At 37.1% G+C, this 16,337-nt stretch overlaps 1 protein-coding gene across 24 annotated transcripts in view; it reads left to right on the top strand.

Annotated features, from left to right (window-relative positions):
• The window catches only part of DLG1 (discs large MAGUK scaffold protein 1), a 160,454-nt gene that overhangs the window by 81,319 nt on the left and 62,798 nt on the right, over nucleotides 1–16,337 (top strand). For 16 of the 24 annotated variants that reach the window (XM_030494769.2, XM_030494767.2, XM_030494762.2 and 13 more), the window contains one exon: nucleotides 13,459–13,557. The exons of 7 other annotated variants lie outside the window; for them this stretch is intronic. In XM_030494769.2, coding sequence (XP_030350629.1) covers nucleotides 13,459–13,557 — 99 coding nt within the window. Of the gene's footprint in view, nucleotides 1–9,909; nucleotides 10,235–13,458; nucleotides 13,558–16,337 lie in introns of those variants that run through there. One more of the 24 variants, XM_030494775.1, reaches the window with a different exon arrangement.

Here is a 16,337-nt window from a genome sequence, read left to right as displayed (position 1 = left end):
CACTATGGCAGGTTGTGGGTGCATTATTTTTTAATGGAGAGGGACATGAACTATCAGAATAATTTATCTGTGTCTGTAGTGCATTGTGGTGTTTGATGTTTCTGAGTAAATAATGCTAGGAAAAAAACCTGAATAAATCTTTAGAGGATGTTCTGAAACTTGGCAATAAAGTGAGTTAAATGCATGGAAATGGATCTCACTTTCTGGCCTTTGTGTGTCACCCAGCTGTCATGATCATTTGACCTAGAAATCTCCAAAACTCCTAAGAAAATGCCATCTGATAGATTTGTCCTGAGTGATGCATCAGTCATGAGATGATCAGATTGGCAGGAATTAAACTTTAAATATATCTGGGAAGGACTAGTGGTTAGATTAATAGTTTCAGAGAATGTTATTAAGGAAACAAGTAGCAGGTGAATTCTTTACTGTTGTCCTTAGGCATGTCTAAATTAGAAACATTCTTATTGTGTCTTACTATGCCTTCTTCCAAGTACCATACAGATATTCCTGTGCATCTTATAAAACTATAAAATCTTCTTGTATTCTAATGTAATTGAGAAATGGCAGGAGTGCTGGCAGGTTGCTTTTTGTCTGGTGTTAATTTTTATACCATCCGTTATTACTTTCACCTAATTTCTTGTAATGCAGGACTTGGAAAATTTATTTGACAGGTGCTAATTTGGATTTGAGCCTCAGTAACCAGCATAAAAAGATACATTTTGATTTCTAGTTCTTCAAATTTAAAGCAATTAAGTAGTTACCTGTTTATAGCATTATCACTTAATAATTTGGTTTTACATATCCATTAGTCCACTTTCTTCTTTTACATGTTTTAAGAACAGCTTCTGCTTGTGTGTAGCCTAATGAGGGGAGGAGAGTAGGGGTTATGGGACCTTTTCTTGGACGTTCAAAGATTTTTAATACAAAACAGTGTTGGAAACAGAATTCAGGTTGTTTTTAAGGAAATACCCTCCATTGGGTTGAAGAGTCAGATTCATCTTTTCTGTTCTGATGCTGGCCCTACTTGGTTTTAGTTCATTTCTTCATAAAGGCAGGTGGGGATTAGTCCAGGGGGCCATTGGAGCGGTCTGCGCAAGTTGCAGCTTGGGCACCGGCCTGAGGAACCGGTCTGAAACCCAGAATTTCACCCATGGCCTGACTGCTGTTAGAAGGGTGTGGCTAAAGGTACATTTAGCTCAGTATCTTGTTCTGAGGATGAATAGAACATAGAATGAAGAAAGTGGGGTTTTTGAGTTGTAAGAGTTATTGTTACCTGCTTTTTTTGTATCAGTGTAGGTAATATTTCTTCTATCCAGAGTAAGCGAGGCAAGGATGTGCCACACAAACAATGGCCGATGGACGTTTTGGTCAGTGTGATACCAGCACAAAATGCTGGCTTTACGTGATCCCAGGTTTTCCCTGGCACTGATACAGAATGGCAAATCTTGCACTTCAGACGTGCCTTCTGCAGAGCCATGTGGTAGTCAGTGCAGTGTTGTCTTCCCAGATGAGGTTTATCACCTAATCTCAGGGCTGAACCTCATCCTCTGGCTACAGTGTCTTTGTCCTTAACAGGTGAGTCCTCATGGAAACTGGGGGGAACTGTTTAAATGACTTCTGCACTCAGTTTGGATACAAAAGGGCTTAGATAGCTCCTTTTTCGTTCCAGTTTTATCTGGCTTGGCCTGTCATGAGATGGATAGGCTGTTTGTGTATGGAATCCAGAATGGCTCAGACTTCCTGCTCTGCTCGAGAGATTAAGCAGCTTCTGCACTAGGTGGGATCCACATAACCTGAGATCCAGATAAAATGTGTATGGATAATTACAGACCAAAAGTCAGCTAATCTGTAAACCTTGTTTTTAAAAACACGTTGTTTTAGCCAACGTTATAAGTTTAAAATTATACATAAATGTTTGGTTTTCCATTGTAAGGTCGCATAAGACCTTCTTTTCCTCACACTGAAAAATGCTAGAATCTGGAAATCTTTAGCAATCAGCATTGTAAAGGAGAAAAAAACCCGTGTCTTGGGGGAGTGAAAGTTTGCTCAAGTAATGCCAGGCATTGCACCTGTTAAAACTTTTATGGTATTTTAATTTGCTGAAAACAATGAGGGTTTGACACTGCATAAAAGCTGCCTATTTTGCTGAAATGTTGCAGGACTCCTGTGACTCATTCTAAAGCCTGGATGTGTTGTATAACAGGACTTATTTTGAGATTGTATTATAACTGCATGTTGTCATGGAAGTAAGTCTGAGGAGCTTCCAGGGTTTCAATGGTGTAAGAATGAATAAAATCTGATGAGATACCTCACTAGTAATTGCATAGTAAAGATTTTAGCCTTAGCTCAGAGCAATGAAAAGGCAAAGCATCTCGATAGGAATATAAAGCGATCAGAACTGCAGTGAAAGTAATAGTGTACATTTGGGAAGAATTCAGCATGTGTAAAGGTAAAATGCTAATGCCACTTATGTGTACAAAGCTTTTTGTAAATAAACTATGGAGTGGCTTTAGTACAAAGCCACTTTATGTGTAAATCAAGTAATTAATTTTCCAAAATGTTCTGACATTTATGTCCTGGAAAAGCTTATGCATTTTAATTAATGGGTTGTTATAGATGTCTTTTCTTGTATGGTTTTCTGTTCGCTGTTTATTGACGTGAGGCAAATGACTGCACATGCTCAGTGTTTTAGGGCAAATTTGTTCATTTTTGTAAAGAGATTTTTGGGCAGATGCAAAACCGTACCGTTAAGTACTTTGAGGGCAGTGGAGTGTTTAAAGTAAGTGAACGTGAATGTTTCTTATCCTAAAGAAAAAACAGATCATGCTTTAGGTGAGGTTCACATGCATCTCTTTCATATTTTATGAATAATATTTCTTACACATTTTTTCAACCAAAAAAAAAAAAAATCTCCAACAAAAAGCTTTTGGAGAAGAGTAGTGGGGTAGCTTCGAGAGTTAACCGATGCATTTCTTGTATTGAGAGAGATCACTTCGCAGTATCAGAGCTAGATAGATATAAGACATCTTCGCTATTCAAATGAATTATAAAGAACAAAATAAGCATGCTGTCTAGGAAGGTTTAATTATTCCCTGAATAATTTAGGAATGATTGGAAATTGTATTCTGAGATTTTATAAGAAGTGTCATATCTATTAAGGCATGTAAACAGTACCCAACTTTTATTGCTGTATTTGGATTTAATAGTGTTCTCAGGAGTGAACAGAGTCTATCACATCTGTTTCCTACCACAGCATACCCTTTCTACTGTGAATTTCAAAAACTAAAATATTGACACCCTAGAGCTGCCATTATTTTTCTATGGTAAAAAAAATCTTTTTCTCTGCACCTGATTTCTTCCTTATGCTGAAACCCTGCTTGGGCTTCTTTGTGGACTCTTTAGAATTATAATGAAAGCTACTATGCTTAAGGCTGATGTTACTTTAAATGGAGTTTTCTAGGCCTTGCTTTAAGTTGCAAATTAAATGCATTAAATTAATTCCCAGTAGCACTTATGAACCTAAATGAAGAACCTCCTAATTCTGTTTTGAGCTTGCAGTGAATACAGATGACTAAGCTGCTGCATAGTGTTCTATGCTAGACATTTGTTTAGTATTGGAAAAACAGAAGTCACAAATTACCTTTATTAAGACCAATATTAACTTTGTGTACATTTTGTATATTTGGAATATAACTGAGATTCAGGTATTTCAGCAGTTCCTGAGGGATTTGGCAGGGCAAATTAGTTTGAGCTAAGTAATTCTTTCTGAACAGCAGATGTAAGAAGTGGACAGTGGTGGTCTCTTTTATATGAAACCTTGACTGTCATGCCTGTAGGGTCCATTTTTAGATCCTAACAGAGAGGAGAGAGGTTAGTTGCTGCTGTTCAGCTGTTTTTGTAGATGAAGATTGCAATAGAGAATTGACAGTAAATAAATTGCTAATTTGTCTGTAAGTTCAGGTCATTGTCACCATCTGTGATTTTACAGATACTCTGCTGTCACTGTTTTTCCCCTTCAAAGCTATTTATTTATGTTTTAAGTTCAGAGATTTAAGTTCATTTGAGTTCATTGTAAAATGCTGTGGGGTTTGAGGAGGAAACTAGGTTAGAGAATCAATTTGTTGACTGAGTTAAAAAAAACCCCAACAAACTAAACACAACAAAACCAAACGAACCAACCAGATAACCCCTACAGTTCAGACCTATTTAGCATGCTAGCTGTGTGTCTTTAGAATAGAGTGCTCACACAGATAAGATTTTCAAAAGCCATAGTGTACTCTGGAAAAAAGTGAAACCTAAAGTAAAGTCACAGGCATTCAGGCTGGTCTTTTGAATCTACAAGGGCTGGGTAGGTAAACATTTTCATTTCTGGGATCCAGAAAAACTTTCATATCTTTGTTACAGTACTTACCTGGACTGATGTTACAGCTCAGAGATGGCTTGCTTGGCTTCAAAATCTCTTAGTAAAATGATTATGTACTAATCTACCCATCTTCATGTAGGCATACCCCGACAGGCTTCAGGCTCAGCTTCTTCATTTCTGTGCTTTCTGTCCAAACTCTCCTACGAGAAACCTCAGTAGCACCAAGGTGGAAAATGAGGAATTGTTATTCCTTCATCCTTGGGAGACCATAATAATCAGTCTTTGCTCCATCACAGCAAGGAACAGGGAGAGTTCTTGAAGGAGTACGAGGGTCAGAAACCCAAATCTGAAGCCAAGTTGTTCTATACTCTTATATCGGTGCAGAATGATAGGCAGGTTTAATTGTAACCACCCATGAGTTGAGGCTATCTAAATGAAGTTTCTGATTTACCCTGGCCAGTGTCTCTTAAGGTTTTATGTTAAATTAATGTACTGTTGAGAACCCGTATGGAGTATGCTGACTTGGATAAGAAAGTCTCAACGACACCTTCACCTCTGTGAAGTACCCCTGATAGAAATTTGTGACAGCATTTGTGCATGAGTGGTTAGAGCTGAAAAAGTGCATGCATTTTAACTGATTTTAGCCACTGTGTATGAAATAGATATGGCATCCATATCAAAACTGGAGAGTTACTGTACTAACATGCTGAGCAAGGTGGACAGGTGAGTTCGTTTGCTGGGAAGTACATTTTTAAAGCAAAGTAATGGTCTGTTGATAAGAGAACCTTTCTTACATGGAAGAAATAACAAACCTGTAGAGAGAGAAAACCTTGAGTCATACTTATATTAACGGTATTCTCTTTTTGGGTGGTTCTGCTTACCATTCTCTGTATTAGGTGTGCTTTACCCTCTAGACTGCTTTATCAGCAATGGCAGTACTAATGCCTGGGTAGAATTGGGTCTTTGCAGTTTTCAGAATTCAGATGCATGCAGCATATTAGCATGTCTGATTGTGTTACATGCTGTTTTGATGTATGAGCGTTGTTTGGAATTTCAAGTCAATACTTACATGATTGGTTATGTTCAGATAGTTCTACACTTTTTTAGCTCTTGTGAAACTTGTTAATTTTTTTTTTTTTTTCTTTTCCATTCTGTTAGATTTTCTTTTGGCAGTAGGGAAATCCTTGTGGTATGTTTTATTTCCAAATGCCCTTGATGATACATTTTTATTTTAAAGTCCTGGAGAAATACACTAAGGAAAAATACACGTCTTAAATTTATTGCTTAAACAACTCAAGTCACTGACATGCGGTACTGAAGACCTGCCTGGGCCACAGGATAGCACTGACTTAGGGAGGAATATGCAGAGAGAGTGCATCAGTGTTCATGCTAGCTGTGTGCTTAGATTGAGATGCTCTGGGCAGCATACAGCTAGCATGGATTCTGAATGAGGATGGTTGGCAGTTGTGCTTTATTCTTTCCACTGTTGGACCCCACCAAACAGCCTGTAAATCCCTGAAGGTATGTTTAAATAAGTATTGACTTCTGCGATTTTGAGGAAGATGGATACAGAGTTCTTAAAATAGCAGGCTTCACTAGTGAAATGTCCTGTGGCATTCTAGGATGTAGTTCAGAGAAAAGATATAAAACTACACTGCCAGACCTTGAATTATATATCTCTAGAAAGGAAATATGCCTTTTATATTTAGCTTTGTCATTGGGTATTGAATCAAATTGTTTCTTCCTACCACTTTTAAAGTTTTGTTCACTTTGGAAGCTATTCTATTTCCTACTTTCAAGAAGAGGTAATGAATATGAGCCTGTTTTCATCAGTGAAGTCATATTAACAGATGTTGCTGATTTTTGTGGTATCTGCTTGAAGCCAAGGGAAGGGATAAAGTACAAAGTTATTTTTGGAGGATTCTCCCAGCTATTAGAATTGTTTTTTGAAGTAGTGAATGTTGGTCATTGAGGTTTTAAAAAAAGACCTTTGCAGTCAACATTGCTGGTCAAATATTGGTACTGTTTTCCTTTTCCATGGGTATTGTTGTTACCCAGCTATTGGGTGGGTGTTGTACAGAATATGGAAAGAAATGATACTTGACCTAATAACTTGTAAAAGGTTACTGGCACTTTACCAGGTTGCTGCAAAGAAGTGTGCACTGTACATTTGATGTAGTAATTTGAAAGACTGAAATACTGATGATTCAGCTTTGTGTTAGCAACAAATTGTTCCGAGTTAGTATGTAATACGAAAGCACAACCTAATCTTGAACCCCCTCTGGTTATGAAAAATCACTTAGCACTTGATATTAGAGTAGAGCAGTTCATGCTGGTAACGCATACAGTCTGCAGAGAACACGCGCAGAATCAGGCTTTCTGCAGTCAGAAGATGAGCTGCCAAACCTGTGCAGCTTTAGTTACGTAACTGCTTTTTCTCGCTTTGAATTATGCATACAGCCCACTGCCTCGCCAGGGACTATATTATTTTTATTCCTACCAGTGCGACTGCAGGGCAGGCTCTGCCTTACCTCATGTGTGAATGTAATTGGGCAGAATGATCCCCATGACTCTCAAATATCTAACTGCTGTCTTTGAGTATCTTTTGCCTTCTCTACTATCTTTTTTCCTTGTGAGTGTTTGGGTATTTTTTTGGTGGTGGTTTTTTTTTTGTTTGGTTTTTTTTTGTTAGGTTTTTTTTTTTGGGGGGGGTGTCTGTTTGATTTCATTTAGTTTTCACAGTGATCATTCTAGATAAGCCTTACTACGCATTGATTATGTATTCCTTTCCTCTTCTCCCCATGTTTTTTTTTGACCATGGCTATATTTGCTTTCCATACTTGCATAACACTGAATTTCAGTGTGGTGTAAGCTTTTTCACTGGAGGTTGCCCTGGCACACCGTGCAGCTCTGGATGAGTTAGATATTCTGCATGTACCTCGTGTTCCTTGGCTGTGTTTCGGTGCTTGGACTGTTGCTCATGGAACTGCAAGTGCCTTCAAGTTTCTGTTTTGTTTTAATTATTGATATCTTCCTGATACCATCTCGGGGACTAAAGGCATGGGGACTTCCAGAAAAAACCTTGTGCTGTTATCAGTTATCTGCTACATCATTTTCATTCTTTTGCCACTGAAGCCAGCATGTCTGAGAGCACTCCGGAGAGATGTGAATTCCTTTGTCTTGTCTTCTGCATTGTGTCTTTCCCGTTCCTGTTTGAAGGAGAATATAGGAAGCCAGACAACTGGATTTCCAAGAATTATGGTATCCAGCATCTCCTTCCTTGCCCTCACTTTCTTACTTAGCACGTTTCAAAGCTCATTTTCTTTTTAATCAAGAGGCTACTTGGTCTATGTGTTTTCAGCAAAGTTGATGCCTCCAGGAATAAGATGTTCCTTTTGAATCTGGAACATCACCTATTTTGGGATTTATTACGTATTTATTATGTATTTATTACATAAGAGAAGAGCCTTATACCCAAATATCCTTGCTTCTTCCTTTCTATGTTTTAATAATTACACAATGTCATGCTGAGTAGAAAGTAGAGAGTATTGATATGCAAGTAAAATGCATGCAGCCTGCTAAATGCCAAGCAATCTTGATAACATCTGAAAAATAAAAGTTTGAAATTTGTGGCCTACAAAAGCAGCCATTTGGCACACTGTTGCCAAAGAGGATAGTGATATAGAGGCTTTGATACAAGACACGGTGTCCGTCCAAATAGTCCCTGCAGGCTGGGGAATGTGCCTCAGAGTTGCTCAGTATTAATGCCTCTCTGGAAATTTCTCAAAGGAGAAAGAGTTAGTTGTGATGTGCTGATTTTGAACTGTTTACCTATATGCAGCTTCACAACATGCTTCCTTTCTGCCTTTGCTTTTCAATTACAAAATCTAGAGATTACTGTTATCTAGAACAGAACAACCTGGGTGCATCTGCCCATGTGTATTAGTGGGACACAGTCCTCCAGCTCCCTGATAGCTCAAAAACAAAAGACATACCTACCATGTGCATGCGCAGTCTGCGAATGTTTGTATGACCAACACGTTTCCAGCTTCCTGTCTCTGGTCAGAAACCTTTCTGTCTCTGCATTTATGAATATTGCATTAATGATATGTTATGCAGTACTTGATAACATCCATTCTGGGTAGATGATGAGACATGGCAGCTCTTGTTGATTAGGGCAGCATCTGTCAGTTCCTATTTATCTCTTAATATCTATGCTATAAATAACTGGAAATCTTTGTACTTAGGTCTGTATTTCTAGTTTTTTATTCTGTAAAAATTATGCTAAGTCATTATTTAAATACTCAGATGTGCTGCAGGAAAGTGTAAAGTGAGAGGGAGAATAACCGTGTTTTAATGCTATGAACTGATGATATCTCTCCATTTTATCTAAATATAGTACAGCTGACCAAGTCAAGCTTTGTTTCCAATCAGCTAGTGTCCATTCTTAACGTATCCAGCACCAGATACTCAGGTTCACAGCATATTCATAGCGCAGACCTATGGGGCAAGAGGCAGATGGTGTGTGCTGTAGCTGCCTCACCAGTGCAAAAACTGGTGGTGTGTCTGCTGTTGAGAAGACTGCATGACCGCTACCTTGAGCCTCATTCTTCCTTCTGTAAGGCTAGGAATATAGGTGTCACTGTTTAGCTGTCAGTTTTCACATAGACTCTGGGAAGTTAACTCTTGATCCTTACCTCTTTTTAGAATGATGAATTGAAAGAAAAAAAAAAGGCTGGTAAAAATTCAACAGCGTGATTAAATCAAGCTAGCTCCTCATTGCGTGCTTTTTTTGGGTGTGGGAGTGGGAGTTGTTTTGGAGCTTTTTTTTTGTGAAAATTGGGGTAAAAATGTAATGTAGAGATCGTGCATCCTTGGCATTAAAACCTGAATGAGTAAAATAAAGAACTTGTATTTCTTTAAATTTCTAAACAATGTGCACCTTATAATTGTGGTCTCACTGTGCTGCTGTATTTCATGAAAATGCAACTCTGAACAATAGCAAGAATTACTTTGTGTTAATAATTTTATGGTCTGAACAAATTTGTTTTCTTTGGAAGTTTAATGTTAAAATCTTGTACGACATATCAGCCCATTCAAAATTCATATGCTTTTCATCATAAGCTTCTTTAAATTCCTTAGTTTTCAGCTCTACTAAAGTGTTCAGAAAAGTAGAGGAATTTGAAAATATCTAGATGTAAACCTTGGACAAGTTTTGAGGTGGTAGAATACAACAGATGTTAGGGATAGTATGAGCTTATGGAAGAAAGAAAACAACTAGAACTTTTCATAGCTTTTTAATAAAGTCAGATGACTTTTGCCATCTGTTCAATAATTTCTGCATTGCATTGATTATTTATGCCCAGCAAATTGACTGTTGTGTGGTGGTTCAATGGTGCTCTTTAAACAGAGTAGGAGAGTACACAAATGCAGTACTAGCTAAAACAGCATTTAGTCTTTCTTCTTATGACCATAATCTAGAAAACAATCATATTTTTAACTTCCTGGGTTTTGGTTTATTTTACTTCCATTTTTTTTGCAAAAAGGATTATTTGTGGTGTTAGTTTCATGACTACTCATGATGGTGAAATGGGAACACTCAAGCTCACTGATTTAACAAGGAGCCCGAGAATGGAAATACATCAGAATCTTCATATGCAGCCAAAGCAGCCTTCCTGGCATCAGCAGCAGGCACTGAGTGTTTGTCCATCTTTTAGTTCATCCACACTGCCAGGGTCTTCCAAACACAGAGGAAAATTTGTAAACCTACGCGATAGTGTAAAAAAGAGTCCTACTAAAAGCACAGCAAAAGTAAAAGCTGCCAGTGGTTGGGTGTCTGATGGCTCGTGTTCTAATTGTTCTTTAGAAAAGGTATGTATTGCACAGGTATTGACAGATGTGTATTTCTAATGCCAACTGTAGAAAGTATGTCAATTTTTTTTCTGTCTGTAGTTTTATCCGTGCTATTCTAGACACTTCGTGTTACTTAATTTTCTTTCATATTTTATTGCTAGAAATCAAAGTAGCAATAATTGAAATTTGTTTGGCAAAGAAATATTTCTGCTCAGTGTTCTCCCAGTAAGATTGTTGCTTTGTGTACAGTATGGACTTTTTACAGTAATTTCTTGAAAGTGAGGAAAGTCTGGCTTGCTTGATTTTTGTTCTCCAAAATATATCTTTTACTACATTATGAAAATCAGCATTATAGAATTTTCTGGTTTAGTTGATCTGCTTCAGGATGTGTATGGTGCTCTGATTTAATTTCAGGTTAGTCGGTATTTCTTCACAGAAGGAGTTACTCTGTGTTGGTTAAACATGAGAAAATGGATGTGTTCTTCCTTTTTACAACATCTGGACTAGTGTTAGATTTGGAGGCATTCATTTCAGTTGATCACTTAAAGGCATTGTTAGTTTTTTTAAACATACCACTTTTTTGTAGGTGTTGGCACATTTATTTGGGCTGACAGGCTCTGTTAACATGAGCTATTGTTCAAGTCATGCATTCCTGTATATAGTAGTGTATCATAATTGTTTGCTGTGGTTCATGTATATTCAAACCAAGGTTTTTAACTGGCCCGCTACCTTCTTTCTAATTTGTGTCCATTTAAACCAGTATCATTAAATATTTCAGTGAGACATGTTTGTTTAAAGTTATTTCAAGGATAAGCTTTTGTTTTTCAGAATTTTTGGAGGGTTCCTAAAAATTACAAATGTTTCTTGAAAATTCCTGGGAAGTAAAGCATTGAAAGTGATACTCTGGGCTACTGTGGAGCTTGTTCAGCTGCTCTCGGATACCTGTATGATATAATCATTTTCAGACTGATTATGTGCCATGCTAAAATGAAATTAGTGGTGTTCTTTTACAAGGAAGTCCCAGGTCGTCTTTTGCTGACAATTAAAAATACTTTAGTTTCTTGCATTGTCATCACTTGTGGTAGCCATAGTGCCTGCATTGGTTTGCTTTATTTCATGAAATGTCCAAGTGAAGACAGTCTTACCTTTGTTTGGAGTTGAACATCCTGTGAAAGTGGTTGCCAGTGTTGTCACCTCTTTCCTCACCCACATGGTAGTGGAGGAGACTCAGCAGGAACATAGCCAGGATATGTGGAGGAGCAGGGAGCAGCTTTTAAGCTAAACTAACAGCACAAAGGAAAAATACGATGACAGTACTAACAGCTTAGGAGACTGGAACCTGAAAGAATTAAAGGAATTTGAAACAATGTCAGTTTTAAAATAATGATAGAAATTGGAACTGGTTATAAGGATTCTTGAAGCATTTGGGAATGACAGGCCCAGAGGGATGTGGGAGTTAAGAATTGAGAAAAGAGAGAAAGCAGGGAAATAAAGCTGCCATTGGGGTGCAGATTGTTTGGCCCATAAGGAAATGAGCTGTGACTCGGTCAGTTCTTTTGCTAAGTGGAAGGGCAGGGAGGTGTATGGTCAGTATCTAAGAATAATTTCAGTTTGTTTTTGACCTTCTTGTGTTGTAGGAGTTGTAACTGTTAAGCTGGATTTTTTCTGGCCTGCTAATGTTTAGCTTTTCAGCCCTAACGCTGTGTAATGTTTTGATATGTAATATGTGTATATCTGAAATTGTGGTTAGCAGGATTTTTACTATGTACATACATGGGAAGCTGCTTACTGTGGAACAGGGCAGACTTGAAGCAGTGGTGTATTTTTTGCATGTGTAGAGCTCAATGAGCTGTAGAGCTCAAGCTATTTAATTCGATCTGTCCTCTAAAGGTTGCATCGCTCTTCCAGTAACTGGAGGTTTGTTGCCCTGAGTATTTCCTGCATCCTTTGCCAAATGTGTAGTATCACTTTTCTAGACCAATTTAGATGTTCCCTCACCCTTCTTTTTTGTAACACTTGGAAGATTGTGCTGTTGTCCGTAGATGTAATGATGCCTAAATTACATTGGTAGTAAACTCTCAAGATACCAAATAAATCTTGCTCTTGCATCTTCCAGTAAGTGCAACCTTTTTCACCAGCTGTTCATTTTGGGTAGATGGAGCTGAAAAAACCCTTTGTAGAAATACTGTATGTACATTTATTAAGGGTGGCTGCTCTTGGGCTGTTTCAGGTTTCTTTAATATTTGCTTTTACTCTTTAATTTGGTGTATGCTATTGTTGTGTGTTGCTTTGTGTTTTGAAAGACCTCAGACTCTTAAAATATGCTTAATACTATTATGTTCTGGTGTTCTAGTTCATTTTCAGGATTTAGTATTTTCTTTGTCATTATGCTTCGTTTATATTTAGAGATCACAAGAATGTCTTGTAACAACTAAGTTGCAAGAACTTTGATGTGCTGTTCAGCTTGTAATTTCAGTGATAGTTGCCAGTAGTTCATGTTGCTGACAGCTTGTTGGCAACCAGTATGTTAACATCTCAAAATGATTCGAATCAATGTTTTGCTAAAAATGCTATTTGTAATCTTGTTCCTTTGCAGGTGAAGAGTCAGTAGGTTTCGTGATTATTATTTTAATGATAATTCCTAGACTAAAATTCTACTGATCTGAAGGTGTATGGTAAATCTATATGAAGATCTTTGAGAGGTAGATTGAATCTATTTTAAGATCTTCTGTACATTTGACTAAAAGAATTTCTTTGGGTTTTTTGCCCAGTTCAGAAACCTTAATGTACTTCTGATTATACCCCTTTATCAAAGAGGAGTATTAACCTTGTTCAGTGCTATCAACTTTAGCCACTGTTTCCTTGCTTTTGCACACTGTTGTGTGTGGTGAAGGGCTTCTGTTGTGAAACTAGTCCACAAAAAGCCTGAGTCTGTCTGTTGGCACGAACAGGTTTTCTGTTGGACCCCAAAGTTTCATCACTCTGTACTGCAAGGTGAGTAGCTTAGTATGAATGAGCGATCTGGATATGTCTTACTGTGGGTTCTTTGACATTAGCATGTTGCTGAGAATGCACTGCCATATACTGCGTGGTGAAAGTGGCTGTTTGTCTTCAGTTGTAGGTATAGTCTAAACCCATATGCTATTTCAGAATTTTTTTTATGCTGTTAAGGTTGAATCTTGTTTGTTTTAAAATGTTTTCCTGTTTTTCATTATTTTTGACATTTTGTTGGTGATTTTTAGCCCACAGAAGCTGTTCCTTCCTCTTCTCCCATTGTCCCTGTGATCCCTGTCCCACCAGTCCCTGCTGAGACCACTGTCATCCCATCCACCACACCACAGGTTTTTATTACTTTCTTTTTTTTTTTTTTTTTTTTTTTTGCGTGTGTGTGTGGTAAATTTGTTCAACTTCTATTTATGCAATTTATTTCATTGCTTTGTTTAAATTCACCTTTTGGTATTCACACACACAGGTTTGAGATGAACTGTGAAATAGCCGAATTAGTAATACACTAGTTTCATCCTAATTTTTGTTTGTTTTTATAGCAGATTTCAGTCAATTTGAAATATCTAGATTTTCATATGCGAGTGTATTAATAAGTTGTGAAATAACTAAAGAAAAAAAGCAACCAAAAGAATGGAAAGAAGTAATAGGACGTTTTGTGTTCACATAATAATTTTAGAGCCATTTCATCCTTGCTAGAATGTTATTGCTTGATTTATTTATTTATGAGAAAACAATTCTCTATCCCATATCCAAATACTTAATGTGTGTCTTTCACTGATTGCACTTGCATGAAGTTTCCAATGTTCTTCAGGCATTTGTTGGTATTGGTGTCCTTGGGAGCACTGTTGTGTCCCTTGAGGGTTCAATTCCCAAAGTATTTGCCTTATAAAATGTGCTTCCCTTCTGGACCTTCATCCTTTAGGTCACATAATGTCAACACACAGAAACCCCAAGCAAATGGGGGGGGGAGAAACAAACAAACAAAAAAAAAACCCTAAACCAAGCCCTGTCAAGACAAATGAAAGCAGTAAACATTAGTTAACATTAATATCCTGCAGTATAACTTGGAATATGTGACGACGGCATGGCAAAGCAATGGAATAATTTAGGATAGGTAGCAGTGACGTTTATAGAATTGCATTCTGCTTTGATTTTTTTTTTTTTTTTTTGGTAACTTTACTGTCACTTTCAGTGCAAGTGTCTCAAATGATGAAAAGATGGGCCACTTTTTGGAATTGTTTGGTGACAGTTGTTTATTGACTTTAAAAAGGAATGAAGCTGTGCAGAACATTACTGGGATATTTTTGTAATAATTATGTCAGTATTTTTTTTCTGAAGGTCTGCTGTCAAGCCACATGGCTAAACTTGCAACAAGTGCTAATCTTTTTTTTTAAATCTCTGCTGCATTCTTAAATTTTACATAATCCTGTAATTATAAGAAGTTCTACAGTTGGCTGTTTTATATTGCAATTTCTGGTGGATGTGTGTCTATGCAGATTTGTCACCCGTGCTTTTCCCAACAGACAGACCAGAGATTTGATTAGTTTTCAGAAATATTTCTTTCTTATAGAGGGGTTCTGCCCACATCAGGATTTGAGGCGCACTGACTAGTGCAACCAGTGGACTTCTGCTGTCAGTCTTAATGGATAAAGATAACTGAGTCTCCAGTGGCATTTACTTCAGGGAATTGCCACTAGGCTAAAGTTAATTTAAAATAAAATAATTAGTTCTATATGTATTTATATTATCTTTGGCTGCCATTGCTGTGACAGTAGTACTGTCCACTGATGATGCTCAATTACAGGCAGAAAAGTAAGAATTGAGTGATCTGTGCCTTTGTCTTCTGAGTGCATAGAAATATCTGCAGGAGTTAGCTGTATAATTCTGCATCATTGCTGACTCTAAGCAATTAGAGAATACCACAGAAAATGATAATCAACTTTGGATTTGGCAGATGCATTTTTGTGCAATAGATATGTCTCTGTGTTTTGTTAATCACTTTTACCCCTTAAGCAAACCCTTAGTCTGCTTGTAAACAAACTTGTCAAATGGCTTTAAATATTTGAAAAGCCCTGGAACAGCAGCTTGAAAGTGTTAGGGAATTTGGAGAGCTCTTGCAAACCAGAGTGGAATACTAGGTCATCCTCCAAAAACATTTGATGTTTTGATTTGGATGTTGTGTTGTGTCTTTGCAGCGTCCAGGCACACCTTTGGAATGCCTGACACAAAGCTTTTCTCCTTCCTGCTTGGAAATGATGGTAATTTACTGCTTCTTGATGGAGGATTTGGTTAAATGCAGGAAGAGTGTTAAGAACAGTCTCTTAAGTTATGGAAGATGTTTTGCATCGGTTGGCTAGTTTGTGCCTCAAACATAATATTCACATAGAATCTTCACCTACTGATAGCAATTTGTGTTTAGTTAGTCTTCCTCTTCTTTTTTTAAGACATTAAAACACTTATCAGCCTCAAGAAAAGATTCATGAGGAGCCAGCTGTCACTGGCACTGCTTTTGTTAAATATCCTTGGATATTGCATGAAATTAATAATATTATTTAAAAATCCGAAATTAAGTAAAATGTAAAGAATGTGACTGAACTTTGAAAATGAATCTTTGTTTTGTTTTCTATTTTTAAATTAAAAATCTTTTCATAGTTGCTACATGAATATAAAATAAATATATGCACACTGGTCTCTTGTAGATCCAGTGGAGATGAGAAACCTAATGCTTCATATTCCATCAGGTTCTCATTAATACAATGCATTGTTTTGTTTAGGCTTTCTTAAAATTGTGTTAATTGTAAAGCTCTTACAGGGATAGTGATGAATAATTGATTGGTATTTTTAATACAGGATCTTTTAAATTTGATCTTATTTTAATAGAACTTGCACTTGAATAAGAAATTAGAATGTAACTTAATGGCAGAAAACATGAGGGATAGCATTGTTTTGACATTTTTATTGGGATACTAGTAACTAATAGTCGATTTCTGTACATGCTTCTACTAAGAGAACTGCTGGGTGAGGCAGGTTTTTGATAGCATCTTTACAGTCATTAAGCTTTAGGAATCATGAATTCTTCAGAAGTATGTTGTCATGGTATTGAAATTAAAATGCA

The sequence above is a fragment of the Strigops habroptila genome, chromosome 8, assembly GCF_004027225.2.
Source record: "Strigops habroptila isolate Jane chromosome 8, bStrHab1.2.pri, whole genome shotgun sequence".
Taxonomy (NCBI): Eukaryota; Metazoa; Chordata; class Aves; order Psittaciformes; family Psittacidae; genus Strigops; species Strigops habroptila.
This window is presented reverse-complemented; position numbering and strand designations above follow the sequence as displayed.